We start from the raw sequence: 18,057 nt of genomic DNA on the forward strand, positions 1-18,057 counted from the left end.
GCAGTGCCTCCCAGGCTGCAGTTGCAGTGAAGAGCGAGGAGGAGGAGGACGAGGAGAAGGAGGAGGAGGAGAAGGAGGAGGAGGATGAGGAGAAGGAGGAGGATGAGGAGGAAGAGAAGGAGGAGGAGGAGGAGGAGGAGGAGTTCCCATGCCTTGCACTGCATGGACACATAGGGCACAGGAGGATTCATGACCCATAAGCACCAGGAACACAGCCAGAGGTCATAGGATCATAACACAGCTCAGGTCGGAAAAGACCTCAGGAGGTCTGCAGTCAAAGAGTTCACAAAGAGGGTCAGACCATGTTCTTCAAGGCTTGATCCAGTCGTAGTTTGAAACCCCCCAGGGACAGAGACGGCACAGCCTCTCTGGGTGACCTGTTCCAACGGTGCACTGAGTCCATGGAGAAAAAGTGTTTTCTTTTCTCCAGGCTGAAGCTCTTCTCTATCACCTTACGCTCACTGCTTTTTGCCCTCTCAACATGCACCCCGGTGGAGAGCCTGGCTCTGTATTCTCCGTAACCTCCTCGTAGGTACTGGTAGGCTGCACTGAGGTGCCCCTCGGCCTTCCCTTCTCCAGGCTGGACAAGCCCCGCTCCCTCAGACTCTTCTCATAAGTCAAGTGCTCCAGCCCCTGACCATCTTGGGCACCCTTTGCTAAACCCACTCCAGCTTACCACCAACATTCTACCTGTACTGGAGATGAGAAATCTGGATGCAGTTACCTGCACAGTCCCTTTCCTCGCTCTCCTGGCCATGCTCCTGGTCAGACAGCCCAGGACACTGGTGGCCTCCCTTCCTTTCGGGCACACCGCTGCCTCCTCTCCAGATCACTAACCACCAAGACCTTCTCCACAGAGCTGCTCACCAGCCAGGTCGTCCTCACCCTGTGCCATTGCCAGGGTTTGTCCACTGCAGGGGCAGAAACTGGCATTTGTCCTTGAGGCGTTCCATGAGGTTCCTGCCAAGATGGGCTCTCCTCCTCCTTCAGCCCTCTCTTTGAGCACAGAGCCCTGGAGACCTTTCCAGGAAAGACAAAGGACATTTGAGTCCCTCAGCTGCCCCTCTGTCTGCTGGTGTGAAATCTCCCTCCCCTTCAGCAGCAGCCCTGCATTTCCCTTGCTCAGCCTTGGTCTCTAACAAGCAAAGCTCTTTGTTTCGCTCTTGACATTCCTTGCAACCGACTCCAGGGGAGCTTTGCCTTTCCCACAATCATACCTGCACAATGGCGGCAATGCACAGGAATCCCTTGTTTGTGCCTGTCTTTGCTGCCCCTCTCTGGATGCTGCTTCGTGGCCCCGTCACCACCCTGTCCCGGAGGTGGCCAAGCAACAGAGCTGCAACTATTGTTCCAGACCAGGCTCCTCTCTCCTGTGCCTGCACGGCTCAGCTCCCTTCAAGGAGCCCTGGCTCTGCACCACAACCCACCTGGGCTGAGTCCTCACCCTGCGTGGTCACACAGCTCAGCCAACTTTGGTCTTGTCCTCTGCCAGGCATTTTCCAGCCCGGCCCAGCCACTTCTCGCCTCTTCCCATTTCGCCCCAGTGAAAGACCAGCCTGCCCCGAGCTGCTGCATGCAGAAATACCTTTCTCCTGGTCATTTCTTCCCCTCACAGAGTTGTTCCTTTGCTCTTCTCCAGGGACGTCCCTTCCCCAGAGAACCTTTCCCCATGGCAATGTGCCTGTGCTGACCTGGCTGGACACTCCTGGCCCTCCCCGTGCTCCCCACAGAGCCCTGAGAGGGTGGTGCTGCTCTGCAGAGTGAGCAGGCTGTGGTGCCCAAAACCCATGCGGAGACAGTCCCAGGCAGAGCCCTTCTGAGCATTCACCAACTCCTGGGCCAGAGGTCACCCACAGGTGAAAGCTCAGCCCAGGCCTTCCCCAACACATCGCCCCATGCCCTCCACCCCCGAGCCCATGCAGAACCCAAGCACAGCAGCATGGCCTTGGAGGGGCAACCTCTTCAGACGGTTCTCCACTTCAGCTGGGGAAGAAGAGTCCAACCTCCAGACACTGGAAGTGAGGAAATCCCCTTTTATTAGAGAGATGTGACACAGGAGAGCAGCTGTACCATCATGCCACAGACATGTACAAAGGCCTCTGCCTCAGACAGACTGGGCTCATGACGCTGGAGAAGTGGAGTGGATGCAGATACTCCTGGCCAAACATGATGATCACAGACCAAATGCCCAAAGGCGAGCTGGTTCCTGAGATGAACTGGAAATTGCTGGTGAAGAGACCTGGGCAGCTTATTGCTGCTGAAAGACAAGTGATTGACTCAGCTTCTTCAGTGTGTCTTGGAGCTCCTGGTTCCTCATGCTGTAGATGAGGGGGTTCACTGCTGGGGGCACCACCGAGTACAGAACAGCCATGAGCAGATCCAGTGAGTGGGAGGAGGTGGAGGGGGGCATCAGGTAGATGAACATGCCAGTGCTGACATACAGGGAGACCACGGCCAGGTGAGGGAGGCACGTGGAAAAGGCTTTGTGCTGTCCCTGCTCAGAAGGGAACCTCAGCACAGCCATGAAGACCTGCACATAGGACAGGACAATGAAAATAAAACACCCAAACCCCAGGGAGACATTAACCACAAGAAGGCAGCCTACCCTGAGAGAGGAGTGTGAGCAGGAGAGCTGGAGGATCTGGGGGATTTCAGAGAAGAACTGGTTTATGGCATTGTCTTGGCAGAGGGGTAGTGAAAATGGATTGGCCGTGTGCAGCACAGCATGGAGGACACTACTGCCCCAGGCAGCTGCTGCCATGTGGACACAAGCTCTGCTGCCCAGGAGGGTCCCCTAGTGCAGGGGTTGGCAGATGGCAACGTAGCGGTCATAGGCCATGATGGTGAGAAGAGACAGCTCTGCTGACAAGAAGATGACAAACAGAAACACTTGGGCAGCACATCCTGCATAGGAAATGGCCCTGGTGTCCCAGAGGGAATTGGCCACAGATTTGGGGACAGTAGTGGAGATGGAGCCTAGGCTGAGGAGGGAGAGGTTGAGGAGGAAGAATTACATGAGGGTGTGGACGTGGTGGTCACAGGCTATGGCTGTGATGATGCGGCTGTTGCCCGGGAGGGCAGCCAGGTCGATGCCCAGGAAGAGCCAGAAGTGCAAGAGCTGCAGCTCCCGCTTGGCTGCAAACTCCAGGGGGAAAAAGTGGGTGATGGAGCTGCTGTTGGACATGTGCTGCCTCAGGGCAAGGGGCACTTTCCGTGGAGGGAAAGACAGTGACAAATTAGGGGTGAGTTCTCTGAGCAAAATCAAAGGAACTACTCACGGATGCTCTCCCTGCTACACTCAACTCCCTTTTCCTTTCCCAGGAGACCTTCTTCAGCTCCATCGCTGGAGCTCTGGTTGGTGCTGGCTGCGTGTGCCCTGAGGAGCAGAGCATCTGCTGGTTTGCTGCCCAGGAGTCAACCCTGCTCTGCAGCCATGGGTTCATGGGAACGGTAGGGGCAGGAGCCAGATCTTTGATGGGGGTTTTAGATCGCATGGCCTACTCTCAAAAGCTACCAGACACGGCCAAGAGCAGAGGGATCCACTGCAGACCACTAAACCTCTCACCTCTTCTCAAGGTCTCTTTCAGAAAAAACAAAGTTTCTATGGGGCAGATTTGCATCGTGGAGGTCTGCTGGGCAGCTGCTCTCAGCCTGTGTGCTCTTCAGGGGAGATGCTGGAGAGCTGCCCCATGGCTCTGCTGGAGCTCTGGCTGCAGAGGAGCTGGTTCATGCTTTGGACCCCACAGCCCTGAGGGCAGAGGCTTGGCTGGGTGGGAGAGAGGCAAGGGGGCTTGCTCAGAGCAAGGGGGTCTGCATTGGAGGGAACAGCATGGGGTTTTCTGAATTCTCCCTCCCACGGTGTTCAGGGACCCTGCTGGCAAGGACAGCCATGGGATGGCCCTGGCTTTTGGAGATTCCTCCAGCACCCACACCTCCATTGCTCTGCATCCAAAGACTTACTACGTAGAAGGCTGTGAAGATCTCCCCCCCAGTGAGCTCTCTGCACCCTCCCACCCCACACTGCCTTAAACATTTACCTGCATCCCTACAAAGAGGAAGGCAGGCAGAAAAGCCAGGAGGCCTGCATGGATGAACAAGGAGCTCCTGGACATGACCAAAAGCAAAAGGGAGGCCTATAGGGAGTGGGAACAGGGGCGGGTAGCCTGGGAGGTATCCAGAGGACTGGTTTGAGCAGGCAGGGATCGGGTCAGACAAGCTAAAGCCCAGACAGAACTAAATCTGGCCTGGGACATTAAGACAAACAAAAAATCCTTCTTTAAGTATGTCAGTGAGAAAAGAAAGAGTAGGGAAAGTGTGGGCCCTCTCCGGAAGGAAACGCAAGAACTGGTTACCCGGGACAGAGACAGAGCTGAGGAACTCAATGACTTTTTTGCCTCAGTCTTCACTGGCAAGGACTGCAGCCGCAGTGCCCGTGACGCAGAATGCAAAGACGAGGATTGGGAAAATGGAGAACCACCCACTGTAGGTGAAGATCCAGTGCGAGACCACCTGAGGAATCTGAAGGTGCACAAGTCCGTGGGACCTGATGAGACACATGCACGGGTCCTGAGGGAACTGGCAGATCAAGGCGCTAAGCCACCAGCCATCATATTTGAGAAGTCGTGGCAGTCTGGCGAGGTTCCTACTGACTGGAAAAGGGGAAATGTAACCCCTATTTTCACAAAGGGAAATAAGGAAGACCCAGGGAACTACAGGCCAGTCTGTCTCACCTCTGTGTCTGGCAAGATCATGGAGCAGATCCTCCTGGCAACTCTGCTGAGACACATAGAAAACAAGGAGGTGATTGGTGACAGCCAGCATGGCCTCACCAAGGGCAAGTCATGCCTGACAAATTTGGTGGCCTTCTACAAAGGGCGTATAGCAGCAGTGGACAAGGGAAGATCAATTGATGTCATCTACTTGGACTTGTGCAAAGCGTTTGACACTGTCCCACTTGATATCCTGGTCTCTAAATTGAAGAGACACAGATTCAAAAAATAGACCTCTTGGTGGATAAAGAATTGGCTGGATGGTCGCACTCAAAGTGTTGCGGTCAAAGGCTCGATGTCCAAGTGGAGAGCAGTGACGAGTGGCGTTCCTCGGGGGTCAGTACTGGGACCTGTACTGTTCAACATCTTTGTCGGTGACACGGACAGTGGGGTCGAGTGCTCACTCAGCAAGTTTGCCGATGACACCGAGCTGTGTGGTGAGGTAGACACGCTGGAGGGGAGGGATGCCACCCAGAGGGACCTGGACAGGCTGCAGAGGTGGGCCCAAGCCAACCTCATGCAGTTCAACAAGGCCAAGGGGAAGGTTCTACATCTGGGTCAGGGCAATCCCAAGCACAAATTCAGGCTCAGCAGGGAATGGCTGGAGAGCAGCCCTGAGGAGAAGGACATGGGGGTGCTGATTGACAAGAAGCTCAACATGAGCCAGCAATGTGCGATCACAGCCCAGAAGGCCACCCATATCCTGGGCTGCATCAAAAGAAGTGTGGCCAGCCAGGTCAAAGGAGGTGATCCTGCCCTTCTACTCCACTCTGGTGAGACCCCATCTGGAGCACTGCATCCCGCTCTCGAGTCCCCAACAAAAGAAGGACATGGACCTGCTGGAGTGTGTCCAGAGGAGAGCCACGAGGATGATCCGAGGGCTGGAGCACCTCTCCTGTGAGGAGAGGCTGAAAGAATGGGACTGTTCAGCCTGGAGAAGAGCAGGCTCTGGGGAGATCTTATTGTGGCCTTCCAGTCCCTAAAGGGGGCCTACAGGAGAGCTGGGGAAGGACTTTTTACTGGGGTATGTAGCGATAGGACGAGGGGAATGACTTTAAACCGGAGGATTGAAGAGTAGGAAGAAGTTTTTCACTTTGAGGGTGGTGAGGCACTGGCCCAGGTTGCCCAGAGAGGTTGTTGAGGCCCCATCCCTGGAGGTGTTCAAGGCCAGGCTGGACGTAGCCTTGGGCAACCTGGTCTAGAGGGAGGTGTCCCTGCCTATGGCAGGGGGATTGGAACTCAATGATCTTCAAGGTCCTTTCCAACCTAAACCTTTCTATGATACCTGAAGGCAGCTGGAAGCAGCGATAGTTGGAGAAGGTGGATCGATCCCATTTTCATTTCATTGCTATCACGCAATGGCCACACCCGCCAGTGCTTCCCCCACATCATGCCTGTCTCGAGGTTGGCCAAATTTCATGGGGTACAATGGCATAACACCGTTGCCCTCTGACTGACAGATGCCATTGGCTACCCAGAGACCCCAGGGCACAGCGCTCTCACTGGAGGCCTTCCACATGCGGGACAGAGGGTGCTCACCCTGCACGGCCAAAGCTGGGCAGCTGCTGTGCCGGCCCTTCAGTTTGGATGTGGTCCTTGCCAGGGATGGGATTCATCCTGCCTGATTTCAAGGCTTGGACTAAGTCTCCCAAACGGAATGATTTACATTTATGCCTCGTTTATCAAAGCCCCCACATGTGGGTCACTGCCTCGAGACACTGTCCTTTGCAGAAGGGAACAATCGCCCCCACTGGCTGTCTTCCGACTCAGACAGCCCAGGATGCTCTCTGTCTTCTTTGTCAATGTCTCTTAGCTTGTCCAATGAAACCTAAGGACAACCAGGGACCTTTCTGCAGAACTGCAACCTGGCCAGGCAGTCCCTAACCACTGTCAGGGCACGGGAGGGCACGCTTGTGTGTGGGGAACTGGTCAGTGGGCACGTGGAGGGGAGAGCGCGGGGCAAAAGGGATTGGGGTGAGTGAGGGGCTCAGAGCCAGTGTCTGGAGTGGGACCACGGGTGAGAGCCCGAGTCCCTGCTGCTGGCCGGAGGGGTAAATATCTGTGTCTTCCTCAGTCCCGGTGGGCACTCACCAGCAAACTTTGAGCTGGACCAGTCAGCCAGGAGGGGGTCCTGGGGTCCAGGCTGGGGTATGAGGGATTGATGAGGGTCCCCAGGGGACCTGAGGGGACCCCCAAGCGTGGGGTGCCTGTGGGATGAGCATGTCAGTGCTGGGTGTTTGCAGCGAGCACTGAGATGGCCCAGGAGATGCGTGGGGTGGGTCAGAGGGATGGGATCAGGGCCTGGGAGGGGAGAGCAGGTGTGGGCACTGAGGCAAAAGAAGGGTTAAGTGTGGTAGAACGAATAGGGAGGAATAAGCAGCTGCAGCACTGTTTTGGCAGATGATGAAGTTGTGTGAAGCTACTCCCTAGATAAGGAGGTGCTGCTCACGGGGAAGAGAGATTCCCTTTTCGGGGGGAACGTGATCTTTTAGAGCACGCGGTGGTGTAAACAAGTAAAGTAGAAAATTACTGGCCTTGGTAGAAAAGTATATAAAGAGCACGCTTGCTTAATAAAGCTGATTTCAATCCTGGATATCGGAGTCCGTGTCTTTCAATCTACCAAAAATGACGCCTGAACAGGGACTTGAAGTTTCACTTCACCCAGGGCTATAATACCAGCATCCCGCAGACCGGTGGCAGAGCCCAGCTGAACTTGGATTGCTGAAAGGAAGTGGCTGAACTTGGAGTGCTGAAAGGAAGTGGCTGAACTTGCATCGCTGAAAGGAAGCGGCATTGTGCATGATTAATTACCTACCGCTTGACAGAGGTAAGCAGCCGGGGACTATGGGGAATGGTATTTCCCAGGAGCAGAGAACCACAGTGAATATAATGCAGAAAATATTGAAACAACACGGCAAAACCCTACCCTCTAAGATCTCAAAGTGCTGTTAATGTGGGCTCGGTCAAACTGCCCGGGGATCGATTCCAGTTCTATCTACAATCCCAAAACCTGGGACCAGATAGGGGTCAAACTGTGGGACTCGGCAATCCGGTCTGACAAAACAGCAGCAGGGTGGCTCTCTGCATGGTGGACATTGTTTGAGACCTTGAAACAGCATACTCAAAAGCCCGGAGAACAGTCTAAGACCACCTCAGCTCCATTGGATTTGGTGTCAGCCGACATGGTGGTGGGGGCTGTGGGAGATCAGGAATCGCCTGCAGACGACCCTTTCGATCCCGGGCCAATCGATCCTGAGCAGGAGCCAGATTTGTTTCCCCCCGATCCCCATGATAGATGGGACTCAGTCCGTGATGTAAAAAGGGGAGTCGCTTCGCCAACCAGTGTCACTCCAGGTTTGACAAGGTCAGCAGACAGCTTCAGCCATCAGGTCGAGGAAACAACTGGGTCAGCACGCATCGGGTCAGGGAAACAGCCAGGGCAGCGCGCAGAGGGGCACATGATGACACAAGCCACCCTCCCCTGCCCCTGTCAGCCCCAGCCTGTATGCCCGAACCAGCGGAAGCGCCAGAAAGGACATGGCCTCCGCAGTCACAGTAACGCTTTTTGATACAACCGCTACCCTGATCCCTACGGGGGTTAAGGGACCGTTGGGCAATGGACTGAGCACCCTCCTTCTCAGTCGCTCCTCGGCGATGTGCCAGGGACTGTTTGCATTGCCTGGTGTTATCCATGTGGACTTTACCGGGGAGATTCAAATTGCGGTATGGACTCCTGCTCCTCCGTGTCAGATTCCTGAAGGCTCACGTATTGCACAGTTGGTGCCGTTTCAGAGCCAGGTGCCGTGATGCCTGGAAGATGCTCACAGAGATGGTTTCAGTTCCACGGGGCCCGTGCAGATCATGTGGGCCCAGAAGGTCTCCACGCGACGCCCCTCCTACCGTTGTAGCCTCCGGCACTCCACCCGTCAAAATGAGATAACTCTGGAAGGAATTATTGATACGGGTGCGGATGTTACCAGCACCTCTACAACAGCTTGGCCTCCCTCGTGGCCACCCCCCAGGGCGGCTGCCTCCGTTTCTGGTATCAGGGGGGGCAGCTCTCCCATTGCAGAGTCAGCACAACATTCTGAGTACAGGCCCGGAGAGGTGAGTGGCAACTGTAAAGCCATTCATCCTCGCTAGCTGAGTCACTCTATGGGGCAGAGATTGCTTGTCACAATGGGGCCTCCACCTCCGGTCGGATTTTACATCATTTGGTGATCGGACGCTGAGGCTCCCTGGCAGCAGGATGTCCAAGTGCTCCACAGCTCCCCTCAAATAGTCAAATTGCTGGCAGTAGTTTGTGCCTTTTGCCAATGGTCAACACATCTCAGCATTGTCACCGACTCAGCCTATGTTGCTGGCCTGGCCAGCAGAATGGAATCTGCCTTTTTAAAGGAGGTCGCCAATCCTCACTTGTTTTCTCTTATGAGGCAATTGTTGCTTTTATTGAATTGGTGGTCGGGCAAATATTTTATCATGCATGTGCGGTCCCCTACTAACCTTCCAGGCCCCATGGTCGGAGGCAATGCACAGGCGGATCTGGTGGCGGGCCCGGTTGTGGTCCCACACACATTTGAGCAAGCTTGTTTGTCACATGAAGTTTTTCATCAAAATGCTCAGGCATTAGCTTGTCCGTTTTCTATATCCAAGGAACAGGCTCAAGCCATTGCTGCCTCCTGTCCAGACTGCCAGCAAGTGACGCCGGTGTCCCCATTGGCATTAATCCCTGAGGTCTGTCGGCTCCACAACTTTGGCAGACAGACACTGCCTGTGTTCCAGATCTCAGCAGGTTGAAATACGTGCACGTGTCGGTTGACACATTTTCGACATGTATTTTTGCCTCCTGTCATACAGCTGAGCGAGCTAGAGATGTAGTTCGGCATCTAAAGGCCGCCTTTGTGGCATTGGTGTCCCGCGACGTGTTCAGACTGATAACGGTCCTGCCTATACGGCCCGTCAGACGGCACGCTTTTTCCAGGTGTGTGTGGTTTCCCACGTTACAGGTATCTCCCATTCTCCTACTGGCCAAGCCATCATGGAACGGGCCCATGGCATGCTCAAAGCCGTGTTGCAAAAACAAAAAGGGGGGTGGCCCTAGGCACACCGCCAGAACGTTTAGCAGAAGCATTATATGTGTTGAATGTTTTAAATCGATGGACGGATGGTGAGCCGGCCATGATAAAACACTTTACCTCTCTCTCGGAGGGACTGCAAGCACTCTCTCCACTGGCGAAAGCACAGGTGATGATCAAAAATATGATGAATAACCAATGGGAAGGTCCGTACCCACAGATAACTTGGGGTCGAGGATATGCTTGTGTCTCCACAGATACTGCACCAAGATGCATTTTGGCGAGATGGGTCCGACCGTCGCTGCAGTCATCCTCGTCATCATGATGACAGCAGAACCAGGAGATGTGCTGTGGATCCCACCGGCACCCAAGGAAAACATCTGCGTAACTTTGGCAAACAAGACCATCCAGGACACCCTGCGCCTTTCGCTGCCTACCCCAGGAAACCCCTTTTCCACATGTCTCGTTGGTGTCCCAGCAGACAACTGGCCAAGCCATGAACAAGCAAGGCATTTTGGAAACTCATCAGCTTTGGCTCATAACTGGGATGGGTGGGCTCCTCACTTGCCACCCCTACCCCATGAGCCACAGGAGAATGAACTCCTAGGCTCAATCAAAATGGATAGCTGTCTAATTTTTCAGTATACTGGAAACAATTTTAAGTATACGAGCACCGAATGTTAATTCTTCTCTGTCAATGTATAGAAATAACACGGCCTGGTGCAGCTAGAGCAGTAGTAAGGTCTCCCGCTCCAGCAATGTGCCTTTACAGCTCCTGCGGGGGCTCTTTATCTGTGGCGATCGAGCTTGGGGAGGTGTACCCTCACATATAAGGGGAGGGCCCTGTAGTCCGGGAAGACTTACGCAGTTGACCCCAAATACATCAACGATTCTGAATTTTACAAAACATCATCGACGCCCCAAACGATCGGCCCACGCCTTTCAGAGTGAATGCAACGATAACGTGGGGTTTTGGAGTAAAGGGGAGATAATTACGTCCTTTATGCTTGCAGCAGGAGATGCTGCTTCACAAGCTTTAGCCACGGTGAATAAATTTGTATGCTGGCTTCCCAAACAGAGCAATGCCACGTCGCTGTCTCTGTCTAGCTTATTAATGGATGTAGACTCGGTTGGACATGCTGCTTTGCAGAACCGTGCTTTTTACTGTGCCTTTTACAATATATGGAGAGAATGTTGAAAAACTCAATCAACACAGTGCTAATTGTTCAACAAAAGAAAAAAGGGGGAGATGTGGGGACTGAGGCAAAAGAAGGGTTAAGTGTGGTAGAACGAATAGGGAGGAATAAGCAGCTGCAGCACTGTTTTGGCAAATGATGAAGTTGTGTGATGGTACTCCCTAGATAAGGAGAGCTGCTCACAGGGAAGAGTATCACTTCCTATCACGTGGGGGGAACGTTATCTTTTAGAGTATGCGATGGTGTAAACAAGCAAAGTAGAAAATTACTGGTCTTGGTAGAAAAGTATAAAAAGAGCACGCTTGCTTAATAAAGCTGATTTCAATCCTGCATATCGGAGTTCGTGTCTTTCACTCCACCACAAGCCGGGGGGAAAAGCGATGTGGGGTGCGCAGATATTAGGGGAATGGTTCACGCCCCGGTGTGGGATAACATGCGGTTGGGAGGTGGTGAGGGTTTGCTTTTGCGTCGCTTGTTTTTTATTCTTGGTCCTTCAGTTATTAAACTGTCTTTACATTGTCTGCTCCGAGTTTCTGTGCTGAGCTCGTGGGCCCTGTCAAATAATGGGCGGTCTCTCTGGGTGGGGTTTTCCTCCTGCCTACCAGTGCCTGACTTTCACTTCTGCTCTATGACTCACTCTGATTTCCCGGAATAGTATAGGAGGGGCCGCTGGCCACGGGCAGAAGATAAAAGTCAGGGCAGGACCCAGGCTGCAGCAAAGCTGTTGCAGCCTTGGACAGGGGACGAAGGCAGCGGTGAGTCCCTTCCCCTCACGCCTCCCCCCAGCCCGGGCAAGCAGCCCTGCACACTGGGGCTGCGGAATGCCTCCTTCTGACCCGGGAAGCCACAGGTGCGGGGCCTTGTCATGGTGGGTGCGTTTTGAGGTAAAACAGGACCAATTGTGTTCAGGAACTTCACGTTTTAGCTAAGCCTCTTCTTACTGCTGAAAATTAACTGCACATTGTGCAGAAACTCATGTCCCGGTGAGAAGCACAGTGGGGGGTGAGACGGGGTTTAACGGGGTCGGGTGTGCGAAATTTATGGAGACATTCCTAGGCAGCTCCCAGAAGCTTGAATTTCACCCCCTAACCTATCCTTCCCTTGGTGCTGCTCTGACTCTGCAGCCATTCCTCTGCCCTAGAGCCCTGCCTGAGGCCATTGCTCTGTCCCACACCCATTTCTGCACAATTCGGCACTCAGCAAACTTCCACGGGGGGTTCAGGACACAATGCAGAGCACTGCCATGGTCCCAGTTGGGCTTTGCGGAATTGAGCCATTCCTGTTGTGTGGCCAACGGGAAGGGGCTGTGCACCTCTTCTAAGTGTCGTCGTTGTCTTGGCAGCATCGCTTGCGATGGGCCAAAAGAGGAGGTGTGGTGGAAGGAATTTGATGCAAAGCATGATTGGCTTGGAGAAACGAAGCAGGGTGATAAGGACTGTCCCTGTTTGGACTGTGGGGTGCCCCCACCTTGTTAAGCATGCCGTCTCGCTGTCTCCTCCGCAGGCTGCGCTTGCGTCAGCAATGGCATCTGAAGTGCACATGCCGGAGCCTGTCTGCCTCATAGAGAACAGCCAGACGAAGAGGCTGGTGGTGCATCAGGAGGCCCTGCAGGTTCTGTCGGAGATCACCCAGCCTGTGGTGGTGGTGGGCATCACAGGGCTGTACCGCACTGGCAAGTCCTACCTAATGAACAGGCTGGCTGGTCAGAGGAAAGGTGAGGGAGGTCCCGGCCCCGGATGGCCAAGGTACCTGGGTTTCCCCCTCTCTATGTAGCACTCTGGAGAGCCATGCGTCCTCCCCACAGGTTTCTCGCTGGGCTGCGGCCTGCAGTCCCACACCAAAGGGATCTGGATGTGGTGTGTACCTCACCCCTGCCAGCCTGGACACACTCTGGTGCTGCTGGACACTGAAGGGCTGGGCGACGTGGAGAAGGTGTGGCAGACGCAGAAGCTGCCTTTGTGCATTCCCAGCACTTGGGGAAGCTCTTGAGGGCCCAGCCACGGGGACCAGAGTGCAGGTGTTCCCAAAACCGGTGGAGGCCTTCAGCCTGTGTGCTGGGAAGAGCCGGCGGCTACGGGGAAGGCGGTTGGGGTAGACGAGGTGCCAAATTCCTCTGCTTCTCTGGCAAAGAGCAGCAGAACGGGAACGAGGAGCTCAGGGAGCACTTGGATAGAGGTGTGGTGGCACCGTGAGAGTAAAGAATTGAGGATAACGTGGCTGCAGAAAGACATGGGGGTGGCATCGGGATGGGTGTCTCCAAACACTGGGCTTGCCATGGCATGTTGGTTAGGGGTGCTCAGGGTCTGGGGCTCTAGGGTTCTGCTCAGACTTTGGGAGTGTTGTTAACAAGAGCCATGGGTTCTTGTTCCAGGGCGACACCAAGAACGACACCTGGATCTTTGTGCTCACCGTACTGCTCTCCAGCACCCTGATCTACAACAGCAGAGGCACCATTGACCAGCAGGCCATGGAGCAACTGCAGTATCCTTGGTGGGACAGCAGCACCAGGGATGCCCTCCTCTGCCTGTATGATGGGCAAGGGCTTGACAAATGCTACTTCCTCCAACAGTGGCAGAACCTTCTGGTGGTGCCCAGTGATGTGCTTTGAGTCCTCAGGAGTGCCATGTGGTAGAGCTGAGGGCTGAGGCTTTTTCTCCCTTCTCCTTCCGGTGGTTCCCTGCAGTTGTCTGTCCCCGCAGAGTCTCCCCTCTTGCCCAGGAAGTGCTGGGGGCTTGCAGGATGGCGATGCCCCTGCCTTCAGAGCAGAGCTCCCTCTTTCCTTAGCCAGCTCCCTAGCTATGTGATGAAGATGTGCGAGCATGTCAAGTTGAAAGCAGCAGCCCAGAACAGTAAAGATAAACGGAAGGATTCCGAAAAGTTTGCCTCCTTCTTCCCGACGTTTGTCTGGACTGTCCGGGATTTCACGCTGCAGATGGAGGTGGATGGGAAGGAAATCTCTGACGATGACTACTTGGAGAAGGCACTGAATTTGAAGGCTGGTAAGGGAATGGTGCTGTGCTGCTGGAGACATCCAGCCCCAGACTCAGCGGCATTTCAGGGTAAGTCAAGAGCAGCCCAATCCCAGTGAACTTGCTCCGTGTCCCCTTACCCCACAGGTAACAGCCCAGAGATCCAGCGCTACAATGAGCCCCGGGAATGCCTCCGCCAGTTCTTTCCAAATCGCAAGTGCTTTGTTTTTGAGCAGCCAGCCCACAAGAGGGACCTGGTCCGCTTGGAGGAGCTTCAGGATCATGAGATCGATCCTGAATTCCAGCAGCAGGTGGAGAAATTCTGCAGGCACATCTGGGAGAAGTCTTCACCTAAGACCATCCCCGGTGGCGGCATCATAACAGGGACGTGTGAGTACGGCTGTCCAGAGGGTTGGGTGGCCAGCAGCTCCTGGCACTGTGTCTGGGGAGGGGTCAAATGCAGAGTCAAATGATGCCGGTGGGGAAAGGGAGAGGTTTTCTGCTGGCTGCTGTGCCTGCCTCTGGATTTGGAGGTTCTGGGTGTTGGAGGCGGGTGGGAAAGAGTTTGGAAGAGAAGTTGAGGCAGGCTCTGGCAGGGAGGCAGCAGGGATATGGCAGGAGCCGGGGCCGAAGGGGAGCCTGGGTTGTGTTGGGGCTGCCGATCTCTCATCCTCGGTCCTCCTTGGCAGTGCTGGGGAAACTGGCAGAGGCCTACGTGGAGGCCATCCAGAGCGGGGCAGTGCCATGCCTGGAGACTGCAGTGCTTGCCCTGGCCAAGATTGCAAATGCAGCGGCAGTGGAAGAGGCTGTGAAGTTGTACCAGGATCTGATGCATCAGCGGGCGCAGCTGCCGACGGAGACCGTTGAGGAGCTCCTGGATCTGCACAGCCAGTGCGAGCGGGAGGCACTGGAGCTGTTCCAGAAACAGGCATTCGGGGATGACATCTGCCATTTCCAGGCAGATCTTACAGTAGGTGCTCCCCAGCCCAGCTGGGATTCCACCAGGGACATGCTTCCCCTCTCCTGCTGACTAATTCCTGTCCCTCTGTTTTGTGAAGCCCGTGGTCCCTGGCATGCTCTCTGCTCCTTGGCACCTTGGCGCAGAGATGTCCATGGGTGCACAATGCCCTCCCCATCTCTCACCTGCCAGCTGATTACCCCACAGATGGAGATCCCAATTTCCATGTCAACAAGGCTTGATCTTTGCCTAGAATGAGAGCAGCGGCCGCAGCTCAGCCTGGGCTGATGCCTTTGCTCTGCATCTTTCTGGACAGCGCCAGGTGGAGGCCATCAAGGCGACGTTCTGCAGGGCCAATGAGGAGGTGTCCCGTCTCATTTGCAAGGCTGCTCTCTGGAACCTCTACCAAGACATAGACAAAAACATCAGTGCAGGTGTCTACAGTGTGTCAGGGGGTTATGAGCTGTTCAAAGGAGACCAGAAGGCACTGTTGGAGAAATATTGGGAGCTGCCTGGCAAGGGGGTGAAGGTAGGCACAAGAGCAGCTCCCCTTCAAGGGGAGAGGCTCCACGTCGCATCCCCTTCCCCCAGGAAACCATTTTCCCCAACTGCTGTTTCTCCCTTCGACTCCTCTTATCTGTGCTCTTGCAGGCTGATGCTGTCCTGCTGGAGTTCCTGCCGCACATAGAGGCTCTGGAAAAAATCATCGTCAACACCCAACTCTCCCTGGCAGAGAAGGACAAGGAGCTGAAAAGTAACTTCTGGGGGGCAGAAATGTCACTGCCTGTTGAGGGCCAAGCTTGGTGGTGGGGACAAGAGTAGTCCTTGGGAGCCTGGGGGCTCAGCTCCCGCCTTTGCAACACCTCTGTTTCTCTGTCACCAGGTGCGCAGGAGCAGTATGAGAGAGCTCAGAAGGAGTGGGAGGCCGAGTGGAAGAGGATGAACAGAGACCGTGTATTTTCAAATGTCACAAATATCGTGTTTCCCCTTATGCAAGGATTGATATCTTTACTCTTACTCCTGTTGTAGCCAAATACGACGGTGTGTTTACTACCCACATAGAAGTCTGTTACAGTTTGAAAGCCTTTCCTGCAAGACGCTTGCCGTAGAGTAGGGAAGTGACCTCCACGTTCGCTTGTACTGCACTGTAGATCTGAAGGCACGGGGAACGTCTACAGCCAGGGTGGCCTGGGGCACAGAAAGGCCATAATGCCTGGAGGGCGGTCGGGGAGCATTTTGCCATGCTCAGAACATGTCCCTGGGGATCTAACACACCTCTTCGAGACACCTCCTCAGCAGGGCTGTGGGAAACACGCCCGAGAGAGCTTGAAGCCCACTAGCTGATATCCTAGGCTGGCACGTACTGCGGCAGCGTGAAGGAGCGCGGAGGTTGTGAGTAGAGCAGGAATCCCCGTGGTGGGCGCTACTTGGTTTGCTTGGCATCAGTCCTGGGCAGAGGGACCCAGAAGGAGTGAGCCCGTGACCCAGGGAGCAGTGGGTGAAAGCCATCCTCTGCTCCATAGCTCTTCCCACCCTGGTCCTTCGTGAGGCTCTTCTCCCTCTGAAGCGGTGAGGAAGTTGTCCCCAGAGAGCTGTCGTGCTCTCTGCTCGCTCACCCCATCTGCATGCTGCTGCCTCTTGTCTCTCTTGACCCAAGAGATCCCCAAGTGCCCCTTCCCGAGGGTGTCTGAGGTGTTACAGCAGGAGGTGGCTGCTGTACAGAGGGTTTGTGGGAGGTGTCCCCCCCATTGTACTGGGTTTGGCTGGGAGAGAGTTAATGTTCTCCTTAGATGCTGGGGTGGTTGTGTGTTTTGGATTTGTTGGTGTCACCCCCCTGTTTTAGCTGTCACTGAAGCGTGTCTGCACCTTTTCTGTTTCTCATCCACCAGGGAGTAGGCGGGGGGTGGGCAAGGAGTTGGGAGGGGACACGGCGGGGACAGCTGACCCCAACTGACCAAAGCGATATCCCGGACCATATGTATCTGTGCCCCAGCAATGGAAACCGGGGCAAAGCGGGAGGGAGGGGGGATGTTTGGAGTTATGGCGTTTGTCTTCAAAGCCACCGCTACGCACGATGGAGCCGTGCTGTCCTGCAGGTGGCTGACTGCCTGCCGATGGGAAGTGGAGAATGAATCCCTTCTTTTGCTTTGTTTGCACAGGCACCTTTGGCTTTATCTATTAAACTGTCTTTATCGTGAGCTATGAGTTGTCTCACTTTCACCCTTCCCATTGTCTCCTCCATCCCCCAAGTGGTGTGGGGCTTAGCTGCCTTCCGGGGTCAACCCACGACACCCATGGGCAAAGGGGTGTCCCTCTTCCCTGCAGGGAATGAAATGTTCTGGGATGGTCACCATGGTAGTACCTGCCGTGGCTTGGAATTTCATTTAACTAGTATCTCCTCCTTTCATTTCTTATCTGCCCTGCCCTATAATTTCCTCATGCTGTGACCTTCTTAGGGATGCCACATATCAGTGGGCCACCAGCACGCTGACACTAACAGTTGGCACAACGCAGCTTCACTCCAAGTAGACATTGAGAAACTCAGGGATTTGGCCAACTGAGACGTCAAGAAGTTTTCAAGGAGGCGGAATCTTCAGCTTTTGATGGTCTGACCTTCTACATTAGGGAGCAAAACAACCCCTCTTAAAGCAAGGCAGGCTTCTACCGGGACTGGATGAGCAGCAACCTGGAGGAGAAGGGCCCGGGCATTACAGGGCAGTGGTGCTAACCCTAGCTATGGGCATGTGCACACTGGTCTGCACTGGGAGGAGTGTGGCCACCATGGCCAGGGGAGTTATCAACCCCCAGCCCGCACTCAGCACGTGTGGGGACACATCTGGAATAGTGTGGCCTCATGTGGGCATGCCTTTTCTGGAGGAGTGGGGAGGAACTGGAGCAGGCCCATAAGAGGTCTGCCAAGATGAGGTTAGTGGCCATGTGTGGGAAAGCTGAGAGGTGGGGACCTCATTGGCCTGGTGAAGTGGAGGCTCAGGAAAATACAGTAGTGGCCTGAGAAATCTTGATGGTCACTTCCAGAGACGATTGCATGTTCTTTGGTGGAAGGAAAGAGCATGAGAGAGGAAAATCCCA

General features: G+C 54.6%; 1 protein-coding gene and 1 pseudogene across 2 annotated transcripts; one reads left to right on the forward strand and one right to left on the reverse strand.

The window, feature by feature from the left end:
- Window positions 1-2,248: 2,248 nt before the first annotated feature.
- On the reverse strand, window positions 2,249-3,184 carry LOC309682585 (olfactory receptor 14A16-like; annotated as a pseudogene). The gene has a single exon. The product of its transcript is annotated as an olfactory receptor 14A16-like (transcript).
- A 9,364-nt stretch (window positions 3,185-12,548) lies between these two features.
- LOC309682586 (guanylate-binding protein 1-like) lies at window positions 12,549-17,165 on the forward strand. The gene is made up of 9 exons (XM_082496696.1): window positions 12,549-12,754; window positions 12,845-12,972; window positions 13,412-13,521; window positions 13,837-14,039; window positions 14,157-14,399; window positions 14,699-15,024; window positions 15,221-15,496; window positions 15,619-15,721; window positions 15,851-17,165. The coding sequence occupies exons 1-9, from the start codon at window positions 12,562-12,564 to the stop codon at window positions 15,994-15,996; spliced, it is 1,728 nt and encodes a 575-aa protein (XP_082352822.1). The 5' UTR covers window positions 12,549-12,561; the 3' UTR covers window positions 15,997-17,165.
- Window positions 17,166-18,057: the final 892 nt, after the last annotated feature.

The sequence above is a fragment of the Vanellus vanellus genome (genome assembly GCF_965231255.1).
Source record: "Vanellus vanellus genome assembly, chromosome: 30".
Classification (NCBI taxonomy): Eukaryota; Metazoa; Chordata; class Aves; order Charadriiformes; family Charadriidae; genus Vanellus; species Vanellus vanellus.